This window comes from Microtus oregoni, unplaced genomic scaffold, assembly GCF_018167655.1.
Source record: "Microtus oregoni isolate MIOR12 unplaced genomic scaffold, Mior012 000043F_ref0000047, whole genome shotgun sequence".
NCBI classification, from domain to species: Eukaryota; Metazoa; Chordata; class Mammalia; order Rodentia; family Cricetidae; genus Microtus; species Microtus oregoni.
In genome coordinates this window covers 16,737,734-16,765,614 of record NW_024543210.1, presented here as the reverse complement: position 1 = coordinate 16,765,614, position 27,881 = coordinate 16,737,734, and the positions used below count along the sequence as shown (strand labels likewise).

Here is a 27,881-nt window from a genome sequence, read left to right as displayed (position 1 = left end):
TAGTCCAACGACCCATCATCTTTCCTGAGAATTGATTATGTTTCGGAACTTTTTTCCTGTTTTAGTTCTGTCATCATGATCCCTGGGAGAATTTGGGTGTTTGCTCGAAATTGCATAGATCCAAACATGCTAGTTGTACCTTATTATGTGCCGTGTTGACTTTCAGTTGATTTCAAGCACACTTTAAATGGTAATGGGAATGTTGAGTAGGGATACAGCATATGGCTTTAAAAATCTGTTGCTCAGAATGCAAGCAAACATTTAAAAATGATAGTGTTTCCTGAGAGCGAAAAATCAAGGTGAAGTCAGGATGCTTTAATGGCAGAAGTGATTTTCTCCTTCCTTATTTTTAGATATGGCTCATTCTGCTGTTATGAAAATATAATTAGGAAAACCAGAACTAGCTATCCAAGCTGACGTCAAATCATATGACATAAAAGGCCACTATAATAACATGACTACCTCAGGGTTCTTGAAATCAGAAGTCATTAAATAAAATTTAATATGCAAATATAAATTAAAATGTAAGAAGGAAAATTATTATGAGTATTTATTATAAGGATATTATCCATATTATTCAATACATTCTTCTACCAATCTAGAGAAATTTGTGGTTGTGTTAAAATGATTGTAAGGATGCAATTTGTCAGAACGAGAGACATCTTGGTCATAACTACTATCTTGCTTGACAAATGATCTTAGTATACATCACAAGCCCTATAGGACAAGCAAAGTCACTAAATCAGATACCCAAGAATTATGTGCCATCATCTGATGGCCTGACTATTTTTCATGACATTAGACCATGTTAATAGTATGAAAGAAAGCTCAGGAACAGTATAGCTAGCCATAATCAATTATATATTATAATATATTATGAGTTCCTTCAGCTTGCTTGTGGCAGCTAAATTCTACCTTTCTTGATGCCAGGTTCTATGAAGATAAAGTTTAGTTTGGAAATGTGCTATAAATTTTGGAATTCTAGCACAATTTACCTCTTTCTTAAGTCTCAAGTCTCCTTACCTTTTCATGGCTGGGTCTCACACACCAGAACTGAATTTCTCCAAAATGCTGTCATGTTGAATTATTTGATTGAATTTTGAAGAGAGATATTATGCATAAATGTCACTAGAAGTTTAATTTCTTTATTTGTTTTCTAAATTCTGTTGGTGGTAATCTCAGTAAGATAGCAAAAGTCTCTAAGTTAATTTTAAAAACAATTCTCTTTTCTCATTTGAAAGGTTAATTCAAGAAATATCAGCATGCAGCTGTCTTTATGATATTTAATGGGTTAGAACAAACCAGAGATTCTCAGTCTGCTCATAGAGCTGTTATGCATCTCTTGTCAGTGATTTTCACTTTTGTAAATAAATATAAAAATACTGAGTTTTATTTAGTGATATTTGGCTTAAAATTATACAATATAAGATTTTATAGCTGAATGGAACTAGAGAGACGGTAGATACTGTTCATATTGCTTTTTATACCAGCAAAATTTCTATACTTATAGTTACAATACATCTGTGTATTTTTGGAAACTAAGCTGAGTTGTTTGTCCCATTGTCAACCTGTCTCTGATGGCTTGCTGCGTACATTTAGCATTATTTTAATTAAGGTGCTACGCTCAAAAGTGTTAAGATGGTCTTTTCATAGAGACATAACCTATGTATAATGATGAAAATAATGGTTATCTTTTATTGAACACTTACTCCATTTAAGCTATTTACTAAGAAAAAACTTTGTTCATTTAATTTCTAAGACTTTGCTGCAAGGAAATGTTGCATTAGAGAAGTTAAATGACTTGTTAAATATTTGCTCGCAGCTCATTAATGGCAGAGCAGTGTTTGGATCTACAATCTGACTGACCATGTTCAATCATCCTGGTATTAAGCAGGCTTCTTAGCTGAGTAAACAGATTATTCTGGAATCTTAAACTCTTTCAGATTTTCAAGTTAAGTCTTGGGCACAATTCATAAGGAATCCCAGAAACTCAAAAGATATGCAAGGAATTTTCTTTTCTATCATCTTCATAAATGCTTTATGATCAGTGAATTCACCATAATCTCTGGCTTCTGCTGGTGACATTCAGATGTTCTGAGACATTCTGTAGGTCCTAGGGCTTCTTCTCAGTCAGACATGATGGTATACTGAGCTGTCCATCCATCAATGAACTCTGGAACTCAGATTGCATGAGACCTTACTTATTATGAAAACTCCTTCCTGATGCAGTTTCAAAATACTCAACTCCAAACCACCAAGATGTTTAGTTAATGACAGAATCAAGATAAAGTTTTAAAGCCTAGAACCCAGGGTCTCCTCTTTCTATTATACATTCTGTATAATTGACTTAACCATGTACAATCTGTTCGGTGCATCTATGCCTTGGGATGGAATAGGAGGAATGCAGTTATTCTGTATATTAAGGTGGCAATTAGAATTCAGGTGACCTTTTTGAATTAAGAGGCTAAATGTTTTGCTCAGATTCAGAAACAGTCTTTTTTGTTGCTATCCATGAATATATTCCTTAGACATGTTTCAAGTAAAGTTTTATTAGGGTTGGGGAAATGGCTTTGAGACTAAAAGTACTTTCTTACCAATCATGAGGAATGGAGCTGAAAAGCCCCAGCAGTTTGTTCAAAAGCTGGACATGACCATGTGCATAACCTTAGTACTGAATGAAGCAGAGACAAAATGATCTCTGGAGGCTTCTTGAACACCAGCCTCTAAAGTTCCAGATACAATGAGACTTGTCTCAAAAGAATGTAAAAATTTTTATAATACCCAATGTTCTCTGAGCTCTATACAAATGCACTTACACACACACACACACACACACACACACACACACACTCACAGTTCTTAGTAAGGATAGTGGAGTGGTGGTGACCAAAAGCAAAACATATTGGTATTCTTAGTTCTCAAAGTAATTCCAGGAGTTGGGTATTGTTATTACCTTATTTTGAGAGAGATTAAAAAATGGCATTGTAAACTTCAGTTTCTTCTCAGTAGCACACACCTATTAAAAATGTTTAGGAATAGAACACTACTTCCTTTATCTTTGAACACATGTTTGCTTGCTCTTGTAACATTATTAGACTGGCTGAATAGATATTAAGTTGATCTCATAATTCTCTCTCTGTGTTTGTGTATGTTTGTGTGCGTGTGTGTTCTTTCCTTCGTGTGTGTGTGTGTGTGTGTGTGTGTGTGTGTCTTCTTTTCCTTTGCTGGTAGTGCATTCAGTGGTTGGGAAGTAGACAGATGCAAGAAAAACAAAGAAGAAGCTTATAGGTAGGTGAGGACAGGGAAAGGAGAGATGATGATGAGTATGAGGCCACGAAAACACAGACTTAATTAGACTTTGAGACTTTGCATACTTCCATAGCTAATTCAGTTGGTCTGAGCTAAAATATGTGGAACTAGAAAATAAGAAGTAAAGGCATTACAATTTACATGAAAGCAAAGGCAAGATCAAGTGGGAAGTTGGTAAGTTTCTAGTGCTAGAAACTTGGAACAGTGAAAACCTGACCATCTTTATCCTTGAGATTGACTTAGCCTGAGGCCCCATCGTTGGCTTACTCTTCATGTTGCAGTGTCTTGTCTTAGTGGATGTGTTTTAGATGACAAATTCAGCCTTTTGTCAAGATAGAATGTTTCATATTCTTCACATTTTATATTCTGAAGGTGTTGTTGGGTTTTGAATACAAAGACACAAATAGCAGCAGGATCCTCGTATAGACAGGGAGGTGAGAAAGGATGATGCATGAGAGACACAGTTAAGTTCATAAAGATAGGAACTAAGCACAATACATTTGGTTTTATATGGGATATACGACAGTGCTGAAGGAGTTACAGAGTGCACAATGTGAAAGTAACATTCAGGGGAAGCACTTTGTGAATAAAACCTGTAGCAGAATCTGTCATCTGATGGGCAGTGAAGAGCTTTCCATACCATCAGGACCAAATGAACTTGCGGTAGCTCAATTCAGGAGAAAGATATTCCACTGTTATCAGAGTCACTTTTATGTCACATTCAATTTTAAATGAGGCCAGAACTTCATAAAAGGGTTCTGAAATATAGTCATACTTGTATGCGTAAAATTATGCCCATTATCACTCATCGGCTGTGAAGCCTGGCGTTCTCTCATTAATAGGATACATCATGGTTCAGTGTGGTTAATGGCAAGGTACCATAGATGAATGGACTAGAGAATAAACCTTGAAGATCTTGCCAAGCCAAAAGAAAGAACGGAATACTATGGCTTGACTCCAAGCTCTGGTGCTTGTTGCCTAGAACAGACTAAGCAAATCCTTGGCTGGGCTCTGTTTTGTCATTTATAAAGGAAGATCTGTGATGATACTGCTTTCAAGATACTGTGATATATTCGATGAGGTATATCAGAATATTGTTTAATGGATGAGTTGAATATAAATATTAGATCTTTACTAATTGTCATCATTATTGTTAAACTTCTGAGGTTGGTATGACCATGGGTAGTACTGTCCTGTACCACAAGAAAATACTCATGAATGAGAAAGTTTTTCTTTAATACCACAGAAGACACTTAACTCTAAGCAAGTGATCCTCAAACATTGGTCCAGGTTCTCAGAGTCACAGTGCTGCTAATATAACCTTGGGACAATCCTTTTGCTGTAATTAGATTTCTCTTTGTGGAGGGGATTCTGCTGTATCACTGGCTCCTCCTCCTGCCCTAATTTTTCTTTTTGTCATTTGAAATGGAAGATGGCACTTCTGATTTCACAGAAGCACCCCGTAGCTTAAAGAACAAATCGGAGAAATCAGGACTGATTACATTTTCTGTTCCTTTTGTCTGCATCAGGGTTCGTCCAAGACTTTGATGTCTTCAAAGTGAGAGTCATTGAATGATGTCCTACACTCGGGGCAGAGAAGTATAATTTGACCAACATTCTGATTGTTTTCGAGGACTGAACTCAAAAGAGAGCAATTATACTTCAGCAAGTACACTCTCACATTAGTGGCTTGTGTCATGTCAACGGTATGGCAACTTCCTGGGAAAAAGTTGCTTACAATGGCCCAGATAAATGATGATTCTTTTCAGGCATGGGATTCTGTGTGGGGATCTTTTATTGCTGTGGAGAATGAGACTAATAATCACTTGGAAGATACATGGCAGAGCAATCTGCCCTAACTCTGGATCCATGGTGTTCTTGGGTTGTGTTTTGGGGGAGGGGATATCTGAAGATAGTTTTCTTACAGCTCACTGGAATATAGAAAGAGGAAAACACAAATTATCTTTCATGTAGCTTTCTCTCCAATTTTTCAGGTCTCCCAAATCAAATAGCCTCTCTTTCTTGTGAGTGGGGTACAACGTTGTTGATGCCTCTCATTTTGATGTTCTGCCACCAATCATCCATTAGTTCATCCATGTTTTTCTCTCTGGTACATAATGCAAGTGGGACATTGAAGTGTTTTGTTTTCGGAGTTCCCGGAAAAGCTGGTTAGAGTACACTGTCCACTTACAAGCTCTCTTATGAACTAATATAGATATTCTTCTGGAATCAATGGAAGAGGAGAGGAGAGGGAGGTCCCTTTGTGATGTAAGGAAAAGGCAAGTTGAAGTCCTGGGCATTGTTTTGTACAAAGGGCAGGGTAGACTGTGTGTGTGTGCTGTCTAGAACACTAGGATTTGCCAGATAACTGATAATCACACCAGAAGGCTGCTAAATTATTGTCCACTGCCAATAGAAGCTTTCTTATGGGGATGTGAAAAGAACAGATAAGATACTTGTGAATTTTGTAGAAATAGTACAGATTTCTAAGTAACAAAATACCTTTTCTTGTGTTGTAATTTGGGGATATTTTGATTGTATTAAGCTTTCGGTGTTTTCTTTCAGTGTTCATTTCTATTGCTTTTTATAGTATTTTGATGAGCTAAATAATCTCAAGAAGCCATTTTACTTGTGTAATAGGTTTAAAACATGTTGTTGTGGAATGTTGTGTAGTTTGTTATATGTAGGCGCTGGAAGACTGTCACCCATTTTAAAGATGGCAAACAGATGGCTTCACTTCTGTGAGGGTGCCCTGAGTAGTGGCAATGAAAGCCGAGTGACACATCTACATTCCTATAATAGTCAGAACTTAAAAAGTCTAAGTTCTGACTTTTCTCCAGAGCTTGAATTACTTTTATTTTTTCCTGTGTTTTCTAAATGTTTGAATCTTCTCTGTTGTGCTAATTCTGTTTACCAAGTGAGACTACATTTTCCAAGGACATTAAAAATATTTCAAAAATATTATCTTTGATGTCTTTTGACTTCTAACTATACCTAGCCCACATCTTGGACGTTATCATTCTTGGTAGGTCACACTTTAAGGACAGATGATTACTATCTATCCCATGTCTTTAACATTACAGTTTTTGGTAGGTCATACTAAGGATGAATTATTACTGTGGGTTGCATTTATTTTGACAATTGATACGAATGGAGAAATTGAGAGATAATTTGAAAATTCCCACATGAAAGTTATAAAAGGAAGCTTCTGGATTTTTTTCAACAATATTATTATTTTAATTAGACTAATTATAGAGTCAATAAATAGGTACAGATAAATGGAATTTCTCTAAATAGCTGCAATTTGGAGCTATTTTCAAAAAGGACTTACAACAGAGTGAGGGTGGGGACTGGCTTTCCCTTCCTGGGTGTGTGAGCTAAGATCTGAGATGCAGACATTAGGAAACAAAAGGGGAAACTGGGGTGTAATTTCCAGAGGTGCTTGATCCTCAGTCCTGTCACCAAGACAGGACACTTCTGTGCAAAGTACAGGGTTCTCCCAGGTTGCACAGTAAGTACCCCTAGCTAATCATAGCCCTTTTGGGGAATAACTGCAGTGAATCTGGTAAATAATGAAGATGGGCCTGGAAGTCAGCAGTTCTCTCTTCTCCCTTAATGGAATCTCACATCTTTTATTTGACTCAATTAAAACTCCTATCCTTCCAACACTTGCTTTGGTCTAAAGGCACCAGGAGTTTAGGTTCTGCTCAGATTTACTTTTCTTACAGTAACTCACAGATGGACATTTTGAGGTTAATTTCTTTTTGTAATTCTCTCTCTCTCTCTCTCTCTCTCTCTCTCTCTCTCTCTCTCTGTGTGTGTGTGTGTGTGTGTGTGTGTTATATGCTTGTGGTTTTGCCTCAGTAAGCTGATATTTAAGGCTCATTGTAGCCTCATGTGCATTTGGACATTGCCACTGTAATTAAGTTACCCAATATTAGACAAAATTGGTAGCTACTTTATTAAAATGAAACAAACATTAAATGCCTGCTTATAGGTAAACTGTACGTAGTTTGACATGAACTCACCAGGTGGTGGAGCCCAGGTTTCAGTCTTTTCACAGTGTTACTGACTGAGGCAGCTTTGCTTTCTCCACTCAGGGGGTCATCTCTCCTTTCTCATTTTCTCTCTTCTACTGAAATGAGATCTTAAGATTCTGTCTCCCTTCAACCTCAATTCATCAGTACTTTTAACTGTGTATCATCAATGGTTTTTAAAATATTGCTGTTTTTTTATTATTATGTTTCTTCCTATTATTTAGTTTTTAAGTTTCATGCAAATTCTATTGTATGTTCATCACATTTCTCCCCGTTCTCCCAACCCTCCCTTTTGCCCCCCCCCCCTTCATCCTTCAACCCAACAAGAGAACATTGGGACAAGAAAATGTGGGAAGTTTTCTTTTGGTATTGTTTTTTGTTTTGTTTATTTATTTACTTTTTAGCTAAGAGCTACATTATAACTCATGAGTACATCTTTTGTGTATCCATATATTATTTCATTACAAAAATTTCATTCAATTATATAATTACAGTGAACAATAAAAGAAGTATTGATGATGTTCCATAGTCTTAGACTCTTATGCTCAGTTGTTGAGAGTAACCATAGGTGGCCTGGATACTTGCCATCCTAGCACAAAGGAGGCTGAAGCAGGATAATGAGTTTTGCTAGTTCAAAACCAAGATATAAACAGAGTACAGTGCAGTATTGGCAGGGAAATTTCTAAAACATGGGTCCTAACAGGGAGCTCTTAGTTATATAACCTTAGAAAAGTGACTTTAGTGTTTCACTAGGCTGTCTCTACATCACAGAAATGATAACATAGTAATGCTATTTCACAGCCTGGTCAGGAAGCTGAAATCAGTTGACAGATCTCACAGTCATGTGTTAGGCTACCCTTCACTTGATGCTGGGTTCTCTGTAATGTTAATTACTTCCGTGATTAGTTGTCTACGACCTTGTCACTCATATTTTTTCATTACTGTTATCTAGAAAGGTGACTCACATTCTTTTTTTCTGTTTACTTCATGTGGTTGGAAGGATACAAACACTACAACTTGGCTAGGTGATTTTTCTTTTTTTTCTTCTTTTTTTTTTTTTTTTTTTTTTTTTTTAGTTTTTCGAGACAGGGTTTCTCTGTAGCTTTGGAGCCTGTCCTGGCACTAGCTCTTGTAGACCAGGCTGGCCTCGAACTCACAGAGATCCACCTGCCTCTGCCTCCCGAGTGCTGGGATTAAAGGTGTGCGCCACCACCGCCCGGCGATTTTTCTTCTTTTAACGATAACCAGTTTTTATCCTCTGGTGTTTACTGGACTCATTAAAGATGTAAGGGTCTGTTTCCAGTATTGTGCTTTCTATAGCTCAAGTATTAGGGGGCCAAGTTAGCATGGGAATGATGTGAATTGGGGGCTGATCAAATGTAAGCTTGAAAGTCCCACTCCCCTGTTTCTGGCATATTTCCCTCCTGAGATAGGCATTTAGTTTTGGAAGCTACTGGTGCAGAGGGTGAGTAAAATATCCAAGTACATCAGTGATTTCCATAGTCTGAGAATGCAATTAGAGTTAGGTGATATCACTTATCTTAATGAACACTTAGCAGCAGTTTTCATTTTTGCTAATGGATCATCATTGAAGATATGAAGTTATAACTCATTGTGCTGGACAGGAGGAGCTGGGTGGATTCTTAGAACTGCTTAAGACCACAGCACCTTGGAAATGACAGTTTTCAGCTCCTAGAATAGGAAGTACTCTGGGGGATGCCTGGAAGCCAAAATTAGTTTCAAAATGGGCATCTTATAGAAGAAGCTGCCCTCTAGTTGAACATATGTATCAGACCTACTGTGGGAGTTAGATCAAGTGGGTTGTTTCTGTTTATGGCAGGGCAGGGGGTTGAAGAATGGGATGGCCTTTTACATGTTAGAACTCTGCCGTAGAGCTACATCCCTGGCTCAAGCTGGCTGTGTCTTCAGCATCCCCTCTGATGGTGAGTTGTACGATCTGAGATGTCACATTTATGTACATGTGGCTGTATTGTGAAGGTAAGTGTGTCTCTCTGCATTAGCTGTCCTGCCCTGATAGAGCACCACCCATTATGTACCTAGGGCACTGAGAGCTTATTTTCTCTCATTCTGGTGACTAAAATTTCAGAGTAAAACTACGGACAGAGTTGGATTCTTATGAGGCTTCGTTTCTTTGATTTTTTGAGACAACATTTTTTTCCTGTGTTCCTTGACATGGTCTATCCTCAGTATGACTATATATTATAGTCTCCTGTTTTTTTAATAAGACACAGAGATGTTAAACTCCATTTCTAAATATAGCCTCTTTCTAAAATATAGGAGATTAAGACTTCAACAAATGAATTTATGCATGAGTGGATAATGGGTTTTTATTTAATTTTAGCATGCATTAGGAGTTAGAAATTCTAACAGTTAACTAATATGCCACTTTCTAAAGTTTTTTGCTTTGCTCACCCTGCCAATATGCTTCAGAAATAAATTTCTCAGTGATGTTTCTATTTATTCAGTAACTGAGCACAATTTCTCCTCATTTAAGAAGGTAAAGAGCCATCGCATCTTGTAAGGAGATGCTGCTACCATCAGAAAGCCTTTCTGAGACATTTGCAAAGCTCTCATGAATATGGCATAGAGAAGTATGCCATAGGTGTAATTCTTAAAAAGTTATGAATCTTGGTAGCCACTTTATTTTGATGTGTGTGTGGTTTATGTACTGTGGCTGGCCTGTATCTTAGAATGTCCTGGAAGGGCAAACAATTTATACTTTAGCATTCTCAAAATCCCACAAATTCTGCTTGGAAAGCTGGGAATTCTAGTAGGATTGGACTTTTATTCTTCCACATGGCTTTGCATGCACTCCAAGGCCAGCTGAGAAGGCTCCTCCTTCCTCCTACAATGTATATGAACAAGCCTAGGGACATAACCTGAGTAACCCAGGCCCAGAAAGGATTAGCACAGGATGTTATGGAATCTGTGTATCTAGGATGTTATCTTGGTAGGGCATTGACTTTATCAAGCTATGTCATTGTGACTTTATGCATCCCAGGCTCTGAAAATCAGGGCACCACTTGCCCTAGGGGTGGTGATCTGCGAAGTTGGAACTTCTTCTGGAGCTGTTACTAGTTTTAACATTACTTCTATACTTTGATTTTTTTTGAAAAAAAATGGTCAAGAAGGTACAGAGGGAAAAAGAAAACTGAACAATCAACATGAATAAGTAAGAAACATCAGCTTTAAGCAAAGGCCTAGACCTAGGAACTTGACTCAGCAAGTATAAGCACTGGCTTCACAAATATGGAGTTTGGATCATTAGAATCTATATAAATAACTGGGTATAGTGTCATATGCCTATAAGCTCAGTGACAGCAAGATGGGAAGTAGAGACAGAATAATGTTCCATATTCACTGGCCAGCCGTCCTAGCCTACTTGGCAAAATTCCAGCTTAGTGAGACATCCTGTCTCAAACAAAAATGTGGAAGGCACCTGAGATGATACCCAAGGTTGTCTTCTAACTTGCACATGTATGTGCCATTCACATACAACTCTACCCACAGCCATAATCAAAGGACACCCATGTCTATAGATACACATGTAAACACACACTCTCAAATATCTGAAATACCCCACTTGATTCTTGATTGAAACTGCCTGCTGTTAATGTACACTTGTAGAGAAAGTAGCATTCTAGTCCAAATTAATTGTTTTATATTAACACATTTTTGAATGTTGAGGACCTGGAGCAGAAGAATATTGAAGGGAGCATTGTAGTCTAACTTGATTGGATAGCAATGAGTCAGTGTGAATACCAGGGAGTTGACATGAACAGTGCTTAAGAAAGTGAAAAAAGTCCATTGGGAAATGACAGTACTAGGTCATCTGCTCATAAGTCCTTCTGATATGTGTCTCTTTCTCCTTGACTTGTGCTCTGTCATCATTTTTGAGTAAAGACTTGCTTGTGGATGTCATTCTCATCAAGTTCCCAGTCGAGTTCCATTCTGTAAAATGCCATTTGTGGTGGCTACATCTCAACTCATTTTTCCAAAGCTCTCTATCAAACAGCTCCCGGAGGTGGAAGAAAGGAAGTGAAATTGAATGTATCAGCAGAAGCAGTTCTATCACATGAGGGGCTTAGTGCTGGGGCTTGAGTTGCTTTTGCTGTTTAAAGCTAAGAAGGTCCAGCAGGCTGAAAATTTGATTTCTGATGTTTAGGCGATTGGAAAAGATTGATATTTCCTGTGCTTTACATGAGCAACAAGAGGTGCAGAATGGTGAAGTCATGTTCCCAAGTTAACTTACTAAACTGTTGTGGAATTATTCCAATACCCCTCAGAACCAGGTCCTGTGTTTCAGCCAAGCTAAAGAAGGCTTGGGTAGTCCAGTCTCGTGTATGCATTGAATGATGTCCTCATAACCATCTCTGTTTCAAATCTACTTTATTACTCTCACTTCCCACTGCTCTCTGACATTTTGTTTTACTTATATTTAGCAGTGTAGACTGCTGGTATTCTGCCCAAGAATTAACTGGTTAAAACAAAGGTTGAAAAATGAATCTTAACTATCTTTTCTAGAATTAAGTGTGTGCCTGTGTGCATGCGCGCGCGCGCGCGCGTGTGTGTGTGTGTGTGTGTGTGTGTGTGTGTAATTTGGGTACCTTTCACCGATTTTACCTCTGTGATGGTAATTTTGTTCACATAGGCCTGAGGACATGTACTGAATCAAAATGCAGTCTGAGTTTTAGACAGAAAAATAAGGATATACCTTCTTTATTTTGTGGGAGGGTATGGTCTCTTCTCTTTTACTTCGGTGGGAAGAGATATAGAGTTTCTTATCTCTTACTTCCCTCCTCTCCTCTCTCCTCCTTCCCCCTTCCCTAAAATTAAATAGCTTAAGGCAATTGACAGTATATATGAGTGCAGAGTGAACAATCGTTTTATATTTGGGATAAAGTACAAGAGCGGTGTTCTGACTGTGTTTAACCTGGACAAGGACCTGCTCGTATGTCTACATAGCTATGTGATTTCTTAAACAATCACCAATATCTGTCTGTTCCACGTTCATCCTCATCCACATACATGGAGGCTTCTATAATCTGCCATCTGTTTTCAAAATGTATTTTCCTTTTAATAACTTATTCTGTGTGTTGCACAACCACCCTGGATATGATACTGATTATGCTTCTCTACAGTTTTATTTTAAGCATGAGAATGGCTTGATCCTAACCTGTATCCCATCATGTTCGAGGGGTAGCATGTCCTTGAGAGATTCAGAAAGTGTCGAGGATTTTTCCCCTTCTCATTTCACAAATCCAGAAAGATTCTCCAGAATGTAGCCTTGACACCTCAGTATAACCAATTTCTTGGGGGATGAGAATGTGCATTGTAAAACCTACTTATTCAGAGCAGAAGCTTACACCATTGCCATTCAGAAGCATGCCTAGGATTCCAAAATGAACTTGTGTGATGAATTTTTCATTTCTTTAAACTCAAAACCAGATAACTCACCTGGAAAAACAGTATGTAATTCACTTCATTTGCATAATCAGTATTGTATAACCCGCTGAAATCTGCATTCTCCTTGTGAAGGGGACATAAGATTTTCTCTTCTGATATGTATGTTATGTGTGGTAAAATATTTTGGTGAAGAAGTAGGCCATGTTTATATTTTTGGTTCAGTTTATTTTTTCCCATTGGCTTTTTTTCTAGCTCTTGAGGATACTGGCCTATTTTTTTTATTGATACTGACTGTGTAGCATGATAAAATGCTATGTGATTAAAGGTCACTTGAACAGTCCCAATGAATTTCTGTAAATATTTAGAAGGTATTTATATTATGTGATCAGAAAGATGTGTTTTATTGTACACCATAAAAAGTTTCCCGATTCTAGCTCCTGGTTCACCTCATAGAACTGAAGCATTAGGTACTGACATGCTTCTTACAGAACCTACTTTTCAATAATATTTCACTCTGATCCTATGTATGGGTTAATAAGACCATAGAATTTAGGGTCATTTTGTAAAGCAAGTACCGTACTACTGGAATTTGCAATTATTTTCCAGTTGCATGCACTATACCTGTCTCTCAGGTCACCTAGTTTCTTAGTGTTCAGGATTATTCATCCATCTCTCTGTCACTCAGTAGTTCTGCATAGGTTGGGGTAGCTAAAATTATAAAAGCCATTTTGAAATATTATCTTTGTGATTTTTTTTTTAATGGAACCTCAGATGGAAGACCCGAAAGAGGTTTACGGATTGCCTCTTCAAACAGAGCAATATCCGAAGGTCTTTCTTTGATTCATTCATTTGTTTTATAAAGAATTCATAAATGCTTGCCATATGCAAGTGTGTATTCCGTGGCAATAGTCCAGATCAAAAGCTGAGACTCTTCTGCCTACAAGGAGACGACATGGAGGAACAAGGCCCTGCAGCTCATGTCTGGACTCAGGTTCCAACCATGTCTCCTATTCACCGATCAGCCATTGCATGTGTCCATACATTTACAGTACTGGTGGCTGGGAAGAGGCATGTGCCTAACACCAATGGGAAAATCTGTAATCAGTGACTAGAAGAAGGCAAGTGAAGTTGTCTGGGTTTGAGAAAAGTACCTCTATCAAATGAGAAACAGATGTTCCCGGATTTAGAAAGTATTGCCGTCTTAAACTATCGGTAGGGAAGATCAGCAGAGTGCACATCGTTTTCTGTATGCTCATGTTAAGAGATGGTGGTACTCTTTCCTCCCACTTTACCTGGATTATCTAGGTGGTTTGAGATGAATCCAGTTGCTCAAGTTAACCCAGAGAATAAGTAGATGCTGTTTGAGGTTATATGTCCTCAGAGCCCATCCCTTGCTCAGCACACTCCCATGCTCTTTCGCTCTTGAACCAATGTACTTTGCTTAATTGCTGCTGGTCCCTGGTTATCCTTTTGATATCTAATTCTCTCAATGTTCTCTAAACACAGCTGATCAGAGTGGAACTGGGAGCTATCACCCTGCACTTATTTAGTGAGTGGATGACCTGAAAACAAAGCCAATTTGAATTGACCCCAAACCCACTGATCTTTTAGAATGGCAAACCAACCGCTATGTGGCTGTTGTGGGAGAGAGAAGGACATATTGTTCAGATGCCATGAAAGCAGTTCTTAATGAGAATAACCCGATAGACCATCAGTCAGTTACCCAGGAAACATCACTTCAGTATGCATGCCTAGCCACCTTAAGAAATGGACTAAAATGTTTCTAGGTAAAAGCTCTAGGAGGATCATTCTTGATGCACCATGCCCCTTTTTGTTGTTGTTGTTGTTATTCCTTCATTCTCTCCTTCTGCAATTGAGTTTGCATGGCTACTAATCCAAACCTCTGACGGTGGTCATCAGGAATTGTTTCAGGGGCATCTGTCAACACAGCCAGTCACACAAGTGCTGGCTCAAACTAACGTCTAGGGAGTTTAATGTGGAAAGGTGGTCAGTGTCTGGCAGCCCCTAAACTGCAGGAATCACTTAGCAATCACCCCTTGAACTCCCAGTAAAATGAGCCAGACAGGTGGCAGTAGTGAATATGTATTCAGATTTGTTTGTTCGTTTGTCTGTTTGTTGATTGTGATGGGATGCCCCTAAGAAAGTAGGCCTGGGGATGCAGCTCAGCTGTGAGTGCTTACACACATGCACAAAGGCCTGGGTTCCATACTCATCACCATGTAACTGACATGCTGGTGTTCAGCTATGATTCTAGTAACCAGATCAAAACTTCAAGGTCTTTCTTGGATACACAGTTTAAAGCCTTTTTAAACCCCTAGAGTCTATGCTTCACTAGAGTAGGTCTTATTTTTACTTTTCATGTTTTCAGATCTAGACTTATTGGAGCCAGGAACCGGCCCACTGCTTAGACTATCTTCTTTTTTTCCCTTCATCTTTCTCTGCTCCTGGGCATCCCTTCATGTACCTTTCTGCTTCTGAGTGATTTTCAGGATGGGGGAGAGGCTATTCTGGTCTTTTAAATTCCTTCTCTAATCCCACATCTTGGCCATCTAACAAAGCATGTTCATTGTTATATCACAGTACTTATAACTTGTGCTTAGGAATAAGAGCTGTGCACAAGATCTTTAATATCTTTGGTGATTCTATATTGCAAGGAAGTCATTTTCAGGCTAGCTGTAAGGGTCCAATTTTAAACTCAGATTGCTACACTCCAAAATTGGTCTGAGTGGAGCACAATCCTGGAAAACTTTTCTTTATTCAGATCTCTCTCTTCCTCTCTCCCCCTCTTTCCCTCCCTTCCTCCCTCCCTCCCTCCCTCCCTCCCTCCCTCCCTCCCTCCCTCCCTCCCCTGTTCCCTCCCTCCCTCCTTCCTCCCTCTCACAATTGTTTCTTGTATTGTAGGTTGACTTTGAATTCACTGTGTATCCACAGAAGACCCTGCATTTCTTATCTGGTTACTAGAATCATAGGTGAACACAGCATGCCAGTTTACATGGTCATGAGTACGGAACCCAGGTGTTTGTGCATGTGTGTAAGCCCTCCCAGCTGAGCTGCATCCCCAGGCCTACTTTCTTATGGGCATCCATCATGCTCAGTGTTGTTCTGCCACAATTCAGATCCTGTCACTAGCTCTGGAACCAAGAAGAATTTATTAGGTTTATCCTGGTATCATTATGTGATGCAGTTGGCAGTGCTTATTGACAAATGTTATTTTCTGTTCTGTGATTTTTATAGTCTGAGTTTATTAAGCACTCCTGGAATTCAGCCTTCTGCGATTAATTAGAAAGGCACACTTCTTAGGCGTAAGAATGTGCAGAAAACTTTCACATCATCTACATGCTTTGAGTCTTAGTTCCTGTGGCAAGGGTTAAATTAGCTCCCAGTAGCCTAGCATAACTGCTTTTGTCACTGCCATCTTTAGGAGATTGGATGGACTGGGTTCTCACTGTCTCCACACAGCATTTGTACATCCTGGGTTTTGGTGCTGTGTTTTCCACTCTCAGTGCAGCTCTCCGTTTTTATCCAGAAAGTTCTCTATATAGCTGTTCTTTGTAATCTGGGTTGGGCGAGGGCCATATTCCACATAGTATCCATATGAGTACAGAAAAAAATGAAAAAAAAGTTTGTTCTCCTTATATTGAATTCATCTTATAAAGCTTTTTTTATTACCAACTTTTAAACAATTGTAAATGGACTATAGAGTGATTTTAAAGTGTTTATTGCATTTTAAAAGGACAATAAAGGGTTGCAGAAAGTGTTCTGCAGTAGAAATTTTAGTCCTCTAAGTTGATCTGGGTTGTATGTCTTGATTCAGATTGTAGGCGGACTGTATTCATAACAAATGTTCCAGATGGGCTTTGAGCCTTCTTTGTTTCCATTCCCTCCAATCTCTAGCGTTTTTTTGTTTGTTCTTTTTTTTTTTTTTCTGATATGTCACGGGTTAGATTTCAAAGACCATTACATAGTGCCAGATCTCTGGGTGTTATACTCTCAGAGCTCTTGAAATAGTTTGCTAATTCCCTGCTTACATATTCTTTCCCCTCACTAAACTTCTAAGCCCCACTAGGCCATAAATCCCATGGTCCCTTCTGTGTGAATTAGGGACATTAGTTACTAACTGAGAGTTGCTATTAATGCATAGGTGTTACATTAAGGAAGGAGATGTAAGTACTTCCCTTTGGAGTTATTTAACCAGATTTAATTTTTTTTTACTTCGTGCTCCCTTCCTTTGTCCTCTCTCTGTCTATCTATTTGTCTGTCTGTCTATCTATCTATCTGTTATATGAATCTAAATCTGTGCATGCCTGAAAACTGTCTAGTGAATCTATCCCTGTATCTCTATCTGTCCTTTTGTGTCTGTCTGCTGCCTGACTATGTGGCTATGTGTGTCTGTTCCAAATAAAGGGCTTTGCTCTGTCTTTATTGAACATCATTGAAAGCATTGTGTGTGGAAGGAATGGGATACTTTACAAAATACCTTTAACGGACTTTTATAAGAGATTGACTCACTAGATGCAACTGATCTCAAGTGACCCAGACAACAAACGGCAGTATAAATATCATTATTTATCAACCATTACCCATAAATGTTATATTCAATATTTGTGACAGTTATTCATTTTAGAAGATTGCTTTCAACCTCTGTATTTGTTGCTTTTAGCAAATGATATATATGCATTTTTTTTCTGGGCAGAGACATCGAGGAATACATGACTTCAGATAAAAGCTATGCATTAACTTAGTTTCTAAAAGCTTATTATATGGAGAATTCAAGACAAGTAAGGCTGGTTGTTACATTTTTTTCTTCAGGCTGTTGCTCACATGCCCATCTGCATCCCTGCATCCTTAGTTACCGTGTTTGTACCAACAGCTTACGTCAGACTCATGCTGCAGAGATAGCCACCACACTTGAGTAGCAAGGTATTAGAAAACATTAGGACCATTGGCAAGTTAAGCTAAGTACAGCACCAAGATATATATATATATATATAAATATATATATATATATATATATATTATTCCAAAGCTTTATTGATCTTTTTTATCCTTCAAATTACAGAATAAATGTATACTGTTTTTGACACTTAGATAACATTCGCAGTACTCCTTTTTCAATTTCAAACTGTAAGTCTAAAGATAGCTAAGGAAATAATTTCAAGCGTAGTCTATCTGCTTTGGGTACAAGTTGTTCCAGTCTCCCTATTGGTGAGAATTGAGGAGCTTGCAGTCAGCCATGCCCTGTCATGTTAGCTTATTTTGTAAGGAAATAAAATCTGGCACCTTTCAATTAACTTCTTTCGCTCTCCGTCTCAAAGCAGATGGAACACATTGCGGAGCAAGACGGCAGGAGTGCTATCCTTGGATTTCCTTGACTGCCTTTAATTGTGGCTTCTGTCTTTCCAAACCTTGCTAAAAGTCATCCTGTAAAGGCAAGAGAGTTCCCTCACACTGAAAGGGGATCTTGTTGAAACAAAATGTATTCTCAATTTGAAGTTGACAACACTTAGGGCGATCACAACGGACTATTTCAGTTATACCAAGAGGCCTCAATGGAGGGCTTAAGTGTAAATAACCATGCATTGTTGTTTGGTCAATGTCCTTGGTAGTGAGTTTAAGCTATTCTACAGTAAGGAAAGGAGAGAGAGAGGTGGAAAAGAGAAATCTTTGACTTCATACTTGAATTATGTTGAATCATGGTATCAGAGGAAAAAGATGTCTGGTATTTTTAATGATACTGGTTCTAATCATGATGTACTGTTAACTAGCACAATGGTAAATAATTATCCCACTTTTGGTGTGTGTGTGTGTGTTCACAGCAAAAAGAGGTAGTATGTAAATACTTGTCTCAGGATTCCCTTCTTCTCTCATTACCCTTTGCCCCTGTCCTTTATAGTGCATTCTCTAGGGTTCTCCTATAAGCACAAACAAGATTTTGTATTGGAATTTAAAAATTTATTTTGCAGGTGATGGGAGCATAGAGATTTGCAGTTTTCTTACTATATTAAAGATATTACATGGCATCTATGTTTAGAAGTGCAGCACATTGGGGGAGAAGTTCTTAAGCAAGATGGATGCATTTTCAATTGGCATAGTTTCCATGTTGCATTCTTACAGTTGCTAGATCTGTAGGACTTCATGTCAAATCTCTTAGCATTTCCCCATCTCCATCTTAAAATCACAGAGCTTTCAACTAATCTTCATTAACAGACACCAGAAATCCAACAGGGTTTCAGCTGCACTTGCCTATCAGGATATGCAAACAGATGTTTAAGAAAAGGTACTGGTTGAGGTATAATAGTTACCTAGGAATTTTAATAATAAACTGTAATAGTCCCATCTCCTTTTGAAGATTTCATACTTCAGTCATGTATTTCATTTAACCATCATTTGAACTGAAGTATTATCATTTAAGATGCCACCAGCCTGAGTCCCAACACACAGCCCAGGTCAGAACTGTGTACCAGGAGTGAGTTGTCGCACTACTTATTCCACTATTATACTTAACTGACTCTCGTGTCTTCTTTTCTACAACAGGTTGCAGACTCTGTTTAACCAAGAAATTCCTAGGCTGCTCTGCACTGGCCTGACTTCCTATAGAAGAAGCAAGATTTGTCTGACTGGCTGGACTTCTGTTGACAGTACTTACCACTTGGCATCACTCTTCTCTTCTGTGGAAAATCCTTCCTGTTGAGTTGTTTTGCCCACGGAGGACGGCCGCAGGAGGGCGACATAGGCAGATGAGACTAAACACATCAGGAGGATAGTTTTACCATCTGCCTTCAGGCCATTTCCTCAAACAGAAACTCTAGACTTTGACAGAATCTGCTTCAGTAATTTTGATTTTGCTTCCTGTTTTGTTTTTTTTCCCTTTTTACTATTATTTGCCATTGCCTTTGTTTTTAGTATCCCACCCCCTCCATCCCTTTGTATTTTATTTCTGTCCTTCAGCAATGGGCCTGCAGACTACCAAGTGGCCCAGCCATAGGGCTTTTTTTCTAAAACTTTGGCTCATCATTTCCCTGGGGCTCTCCTCACAAGTGTCAAAACTCCTGGCCTGCCCTAGTGTATGCCGCTGTGACAGGAACTTTGTCTACTGTAATGAGCGAAGCTTGACCTCAGTGCCTCTTGGGATCCCGGAGGGCGTAACCGTACTCTACCTCCACAATAACCAAATTAATAATGCTGGATTTCCTGCAGAGCTGCACAATGTGCAATCAGTGCACACGGTCTACCTGTATGGCAACCAACTGGATGAATTCCCCATGAACCTTCCCAAGAACGTCAGAGTCCTCCACCTGCAGGAAAACAACATCCAGACCATCTCGCGTGCTGCGCTCGCTCAGCTCCTGAAGCTGGAGGAACTACACCTAGATGACAACTCCATATCTACAGTGGGGGTGGAGGACGGAGCTTTCCGAGAGGCCATTAGCCTCAAACTGTTGTTCTTATCGAAGAATCACCTGAGCAGCGTGCCTGTTGGGCTTCCTGTAGACTTGCAAGAGCTGAGAGTGGATGAAAACCGAATCGCAGTGATATCAGACATGGCCTTTCAGAACCTCACAAGCTTGGAGCGTCTGATTGTGGATGGGAATCTTCTGACCAACAAGGGCATTGCTGAGGGCACCTTCAGCCATCTCACCAAGCTCAAGGAATTTTCCATAGTCCGTAACTCGCTCTCCCACCCACCTCCTGACCTCCCAGGTACGCACCTGATCAGGCTCTACCTGCAGGATAACCAGATAACCCACATCCCATTGTCAGCCTTCTCAAACCTCCGTAAGCTGGAACGGCTAGATATATCCAACAATCAGCTACGAATGTTAACTCAAGGCGTCTTCGATCATCTCTCCAACCTGAAACAACTCACTGCTCGGAATAACCCTTGGTTTTGTGACTGCAGTATTAAATGGGTCACCGAATGGCTCAAATATATCCCTTCTTCTCTTAACGTGCGTGGTTTCATGTGCCAAGGTCCTGAGCAAGTGCGAGGAATGGCTGTCAGGGAGCTGAATATGAATCTTTTATCTTGTCCCACCACCACCCCTGGACTGCCTGTCTTCACCCCAGCTCCAACTACAGTCTCTCCCACAACTCAGTCTCCTACTCCCTCTGTTCCAAGCCCCAGCAAAGGCTCTGTGCCTCTAGCTCCCACCCCCTCGAAACTCCCCACCATCCCTGACTGGGATGGCAGAGAAAGAGTGACCCCACCTGTTTCTGAAAGGATCCAGCTTTCCATCCACTTTGTTAACGATACTTCGATTCAAGTCAGCTGGCTGTCTCTCTTTACTGTGATGGCATACAAACTGACATGGGTAAAATTGGGCCACAGTCTTGTAGGGGGAATTGTTCAGGAACGGATTGTCAGTGGTGAGAAGCAACACCTGAATCTGGTTAACTTAGAGCCCAGATCCACCTATCGGATTTGTTTAGTGCCATTGGATGCGTTCAACTACCGCACGGTGGAGGATACCATCTGTTCCGAGGCCACTACCCATGCCTCGTATTTGAACAATGGCAGTAACACTGCTTCTAGCCACGAGCAGACAACTTCCCACAGCATGGGCTCCCCTTTTCTGCTGGCGGGCTTAATCGGGGGTGCAGTGATTTTTGTGCTCGTGGTTTTGCTCAGCGTGTTTTGCTGGCATATGCACAAAAAGGGACGCTACACCTCCCAGAAGTGGAAATACAACAGGGGCCGACGGAAAGATGACTATTGTGAGGCAGGCACCAAAAAGGACAACTCCATCCTGGAGATGACAGAAACCAGTTTTCAGATTGTCTCCTTAAATAACGATCAGCTCCTTAAAGGAGATTTCAGACTGCAGCCCATCTATACCCCAAATGGGGGCATTAATTACACAGACTGCCATATCCCCAACAACATGAGATACTGCAACAGCAGTGTGCCGGATCTGGAGCATTGCCATACGTAACAGCCAGAGGTCCAGCGTCAGAAAAGTGGACAACCAAACTCTCAAGAACACACATGAGTGTGCACATAAAGACACTCAAATTACATTTGATAAATGTTACCCAGATGCGTTTGTGCATTTGAATACTCTGTAATTTATACGGTGTACTATATAATGGGATTTAAAAAAAAGTGCTATCTTTTCTATTTCAAGTTAATTACAAACAGTTTTGTAACTCTTTGCTTTTTAAAATTAAAAAAAAATGTTGCTGAAGTACTGTACTGGGTTGTACAATGAGGACCCAATGCCAAGGCAGAAGAATGAGTGATTCATACTTAAGATGCATATTAACCACTTTGCTGTTGAAGCTGTCAGAATAAATTCCTTCTCTATAGCTGATAGTCATAGGAAAGGATAGATTCAGATGGGCTCATCAGGGTAAGAGGGATAGTTTGAGTAAAGAAAGAATGACCTAGTTATTTCTGTTTTCTATACCTCTTGGCCTGGAAGAAACGCTGTTTGAAAAATCCATAATATAATAATAGAGGTAGTTATTCCAATTTGACCCAGTACAAGAAATAGAACATCATGAGGAATCCAGTTCCCATGAGATAAGTTAGGTCTACTTGACCAAATCAAAGAAACTGAGAGGTTTGAAATGTCCTTAAAACTCCAGGGTTGGCTTTCTGACTGTGAACTTCATGCTTCCCTGGCCTTAAGTGATAACAGAATTGGAAACCTGAGTCTGATTCTAGTCATCTTCAGGGACCAATATGATCAGTTCTAGCAAGAAAATTCCCCTCAAAACTGTCACTATTCAAATAAGATGTCAGGTGGAAGTATATCCAATAGAGTTATATTCTAGAATAATTTTTTAGAAGAGGCTAATAAAAATAATGGGAAGAATTATATTGAATGGAATTATTTTTGATAATGAAAATTATTTGGGTAGATTCACTGAGGCTATATCAACATGGTGTTTAGACCAACAAAGAACAGTGTTTGGACTATATTAACAGTGATGTGTTTACTTAAAAAGTACTAATACCACTTAGGAAAAAACATCAGTGATACTCTTACACTGTATCAGCTGACTTTGTTAGTATCATGTTGAAATAGCTTGAGTTAATACCTATATCCCCTCTCAAATTCTTGTCTTCCAATCATCTTGCGTATATTTTTTGTAATTAAGTTGTATATCCCCCCTTTGTTTCCCATCCACCACCTCTGCTTAGTATTTCAAAGAAATTGTGGACGCGAATCTTGGTCGCACAAATGATCCCTGTGTATTTCTATGTATTAAAATCCATATTAATATCAATTGCCAATGATTCTGTGGAGACACCAAACTGGCCAAAATAATGCGTATTGTTAAAAAGCAATACTATGTTTCCATTAGGAATTAGCTTTGATCCTTTTCCACATTCAAAATTCCCACTTGTTCCTTTTCAGTTGTGGATGTCCCTCTAATTTGTTCATCTGAGGGTGATAATTAACTTTATGCTAAAAGACCACCAATGAAAATGAGTAAGTCAGAGAATGCAATATTTCTCTCATCCTGGCAGAGGGTATAGGAAAGCAAGGGATGCCCACTATTGATGCTAGATATTTTTGAAGCAAGTCCATTTTCAGAAAGCATGAATAATTTACCCTAATTATTGTCATCCCTTAGGTGTAGAAGGGCTATAGACCACATACATTGCTTAAAGAAATTTACCCTTGGGAAATTTTTTTTTCGAAACCACCTTTAGGCATTTCATTCTGTATTCCTTTACAACCATCCATCACTTTAGGGACTCATGAAGTAAATGTCACCCTCTTCTTGCTTTCTCTTTCTCTCTAAGCAAAATAAAACTGTGATGTGTCTTCTTGTAAAATTTTAAGTATAAAATGCTATGCAAGCTTTTCTTTATAGCAAGAGCTTTATTTTCTTTAATAATATACCCTGACTTATATGTTTTAATCTCCCTCATTCCTCAGAATAAGCAGAAAATATAACTGCAGCGATAATGTTATAGACACAAGCATTGAGATGTGCAGTCAGTAGAGCTGAACATAGTTATGAATTAATTTAATTAATTCTAAAGTGACTCGGGTTTCCTCTTTCGTCTATTAGCTAGCGGGTTTGGGCTGTTGGTTCCTTAAAAGTAGGTTCACACAGTGAAGAAATAAGACCATCTGGAATGGTGATCAGTGGAGCGTTACATCATCAAAAATCAGGACAGTGATATGGGGCTCCGTGTATTAGCTAAGTGTTTTCCTTTCACTGTCCTCTTGCATCTCACTGTAGGTAAAACTGTGTGCTGAAAATTATAATGGTACTTTGGTTTTTGAAGATTTCTATTTTGTTATAAACAAGATAATCAGTATTGTCGGTTCGTACTGTATGTTTAACTTCCAGTGGGATTCAGGACTATGGAAATGTCTTTTCTTTGACCCAGCAGAAAGATGGCATGGTTCCCACAATGTTGAATGGCATCCACAACACTATAGAAAGTTGAAGTGGTACTGAAGAGACCCAGTCATGTACAATGGTTAAGTTGCTTGCAAAATTGCTCTGGTAGAGGTGTTTAAAAAAAAAAAAAAAAGATCTTCATTTTGATTTATGAGCAGCATAGCAAAGACATCTGCCATGAAAATCAGACTACTATCTGTAGAAGTGTGCTTTAGGGACTCCTACACCAGAGTCAAAATCACATCGTGTAATCTGTACTAGCTTATGATACATTTACAAAAGTAGATGAGCACCAGTCCTTACTGGATGATATTTTGACTGGCACCTTTAGTCAGGAGACTGTCCTGCAGTTGTATCTCCTATGTGTTTGGTCCTCTCTTAGCCTCATCATTATTTCTTTTGAGGTGATTAATTAAGAGTTAAAGTTGAGTTTTCTCAGATAGTTTCACCCTCCCTGTCAGTACAATAACTGTAACTACTAGAGGACATTGCAAAAGAAAAAAGTAAATCAAGGTCACACAGATGTTATCAGTGATTAAACAGAAGGTAATCACCAGTACCTCCTTGCTTACAGAGATGCATATGACCCTGGAGCAACCCTGGGTTTCACTTAAACACAGTCACTTCCTTGGCTAGGAAGTACAACACTTGTGACAATCACAGACATGAGAAGGGTGTTACCTATTTATTTATAATATAAGCGGAATAATCCTCCCTTGAGAGAAATAATGCTATTTCTAATTTTCCAGATGTTTGTTGATACAATATTAGACATTTTCACCCAAGGGTAAAATAGAAAAAAAGAAACTATAATGTGATCTTTTTGGAAAAAAAGTGTATTAACGGTGTAACTAATATTACACCTCTGTTTTTTTAAATAGTGGAGGTCATAATGGTCTTAGTCATGCCGCACAGCCAGAACTTCCTTCTTCCCTGGAGAAAGCATAACTCTTCATGTGAGGAGAGCATCCATTTCAAATACAAGGCACCATTGTTTTCTTCAGAGGCAGGTGCTACACTGGATCAGCAAATTTCAGCTGCAGCATCCCTGCAGCTTTTGACAGTGAGGTGATTAATTTTCATCAATGTCTTTTTCTAGGGTTTATCTCTGACCTATCAAAAGGGGATATTAGATGTTGCTTTAGAACTTGAGAATAACACATAAACTCAAAACTTGCTTCTCCAACTAAATGGGAAAGCAAAAAGGAAGAGTGAACAACAGGGAAACAATACACACACACACACAAAAACAAAAACAACAAGTCTCAATTATTAATCTTGTCAAACTTAGCTTCTTCTTTTTTTAGTTAAGATAAATAATGGTAGGAAGCTGTATCTACACCCTTCTCCAGTTTCTTCAGCAGGATTGAAGCAATTGTTGGCAACTGCAATGCTTTTCACTGATTGTGGAGAATACATTTTGTACACAGTATGAAGCTGTTTTAGCAAACCAGGTTGTTTTGTTATAGTATTTCATTTTATAGCTGCACATCCACCAGAAGAGCACAAACCAAGGCCATTGCGACAAGCATTTTAAAATTAACATAAAACATGCAATTCCATGCATACATAATACATGGACTGTTTGTAAAGGTGTCTGTGGAATGTGAGATTTGTAGCCAGCTCCAACAAAATGAGGCATCACTATTGTATGCCCTCATAGGATAATATTTACTGAATGTTAAGTTTGATGATCTGTTACTATTTGAAGCATATGTTGATTTGATTTCAGTTTGTGTTTAGTGTGTTTCTCTGACAAGGGACTTCAAGGGGCTGGAAGATTCCATGTCATGCATCCTCTGAGACCTACCATGTTGCACACTTTGTTAACTACCAACTTCACTCTACACTATACAGTACCTTGTTGATATATTCAGTAAAGGCTTATTTTAAAAGAAAACCCATTGTGTTTATCTGAGTAAATTCACCGGAATGTAACCAGTACTTCTGCTGTAATGTAAATGAGAAACATGAGAAATTCTTCATAGACAACAAAGAAGGCAGAAATGAAGCAGACTGTAAAGTGTTCGTACCCTGCTACTGTAAAAGCAACATCTATTTTTAAAGACAGTGATCTCTCTGTGTAAAAGGATAATGTGATGGTTCCTCCCTTTTTCCCCACTGAAATAATCTCAGAAGATAGATTTATGTACACACCACAGCAGAAAGCACAGCCTTCTCTGTTTGAGAAATACAAACAGATACGTATAATATGTACACAATTACACAAGTCTTTTTTTCACAATATACACTATTGATTTTGATTGTTAACTTTGAGAATTCTTGGCCCCCTTCTTTTTTGTAAAGAATTGCTCACTGTTCATCTGTACTTTCCGATGGATACTCCAGGTAGTACATCTACCCATATAACTCAGATCTGATTCTAGATTAGTCCCAAATGATTTTACAGAACCCCCTTCTCTAACATTTGACCATTTCACCACTGATGAATTTGGCATGTGTAGTGTGGAGCTGCAGGCTGCGTTCCTGCCACCCTGCTCCTGGCCGCCTGGCTAGCTTATGCCCCGAAATAATTACATGAAAACTGTATTCTTTTAAACATTATTTGGCCCATTAATTCTAGCCTCTTAATGGATAATTCTCACATCTTGCCTAACCCATATTTAGTAATCTGTGTAGCACCAGTCTTACGGGGAAAGGTTCAGCATGTCTGACCTGGTGGCTTGCTTGCCCTGGAGAGGCGCGGCATGGCGTCTGCCTAACTTCCCTTCTTCCCAGCATTCTGTTCTGTTTACTCCACCGACCTATGTTCTAACCTATCAGGCCAAGCAGTTTCTTTATTAATTAACCACTGAAACCAACAGATTGATAAATGACACTCCCACATCAGGCATGGGCTTAATGAATCAGAAATAAAGTGAAGACTTTTCAGTTAACTAGCATTACTAGTTGTAGGATTTCAACTGGGTGATGAACTATGAAAGCTGGAGTTAGCTGGTGATTCATATCACATTGAGAAGCCTTTACATACGATACTAATTGCTACTTGTTTATTTTTGTAAGTTATAGAGGTTACTCTAACTATGCTCTCAGCCAACAAGAACCATTCATTTAGTAGAATTTATTAAGATCTTCACTGTCTGGCCTCTAGAGTGACATCAGAGATTTTAGAGGAGGACAATGAAATCTTAGAAAAACCACCTATATTTTCTAATCTACTGGAAATCTGTGTACCAAAAATATTTATTCCTAAGCTACTTTTTATGTGGCTATGCTACATTCTCCTCTGTTACTTTCAGACAAAAATGAACTTGCTATTTAGAATCTCAAAGATCACTTCCCAATACTTTTTAAAAGACAGTCTGATGTTCTCTACATCATTTCCTGATAGTAACAGTATACCCCCAGTAATAAAATAGGTACATCTACCAGCGAGGAAGTGAGATGATGCATTTTTCATTAAGTATCATAAACTGTCACAAAGTGACAGTATATTGACAAGTAGGGGCTTGGTTGGAGTTAGGGTTTCAAATTCACAGCAAGAAATTGAAGTTGTATTTGCAAATTACACATGCAACCTATGAAAGTTCTATTAAGAACCAGGCAAATTTAAAACTCTGAAGTAGTTTCTGGGAATAAAGGCCTATAAAGGAATATCTTTTAAAATTATCTTGCAATTCAATGACACAGACATGAAAAGTCCACAAAGCACCTGTCTACATTAAATCAAACATTCTGACAGTTTTGGGTGTTTAAATC

At 38.8% G+C, this 27,881-nt stretch overlaps 1 protein-coding gene across 3 annotated transcripts in view; it reads left to right on the top strand.

The window, feature by feature from the left end:
* The window catches only part of LOC121434428 (leucine-rich repeat transmembrane protein FLRT2), a 93,292-nt gene extending 66,622 nt beyond the window's left edge, over positions 1-26,670 (top strand). For 2 of the 3 annotated variants that reach the window (XM_041633364.1, XM_041633363.1), the window contains exon 2: positions 19,329-26,670. In XM_041633364.1, coding sequence (XP_041489298.1) covers positions 19,745-21,727 — 1,983 coding nt within the window. In that variant the 5' untranslated portion in view covers positions 19,329-19,744 and the 3' untranslated portion in view covers positions 21,728-26,670. Of the gene's footprint in view, positions 1-9,186; positions 9,290-19,328 lie in introns of all 3 variants that reach the window. The other variant, XM_041633365.1, reaches the window with a different exon arrangement.
* The last annotated feature ends 1,211 nt before the right edge of the window (positions 26,671-27,881 follow it).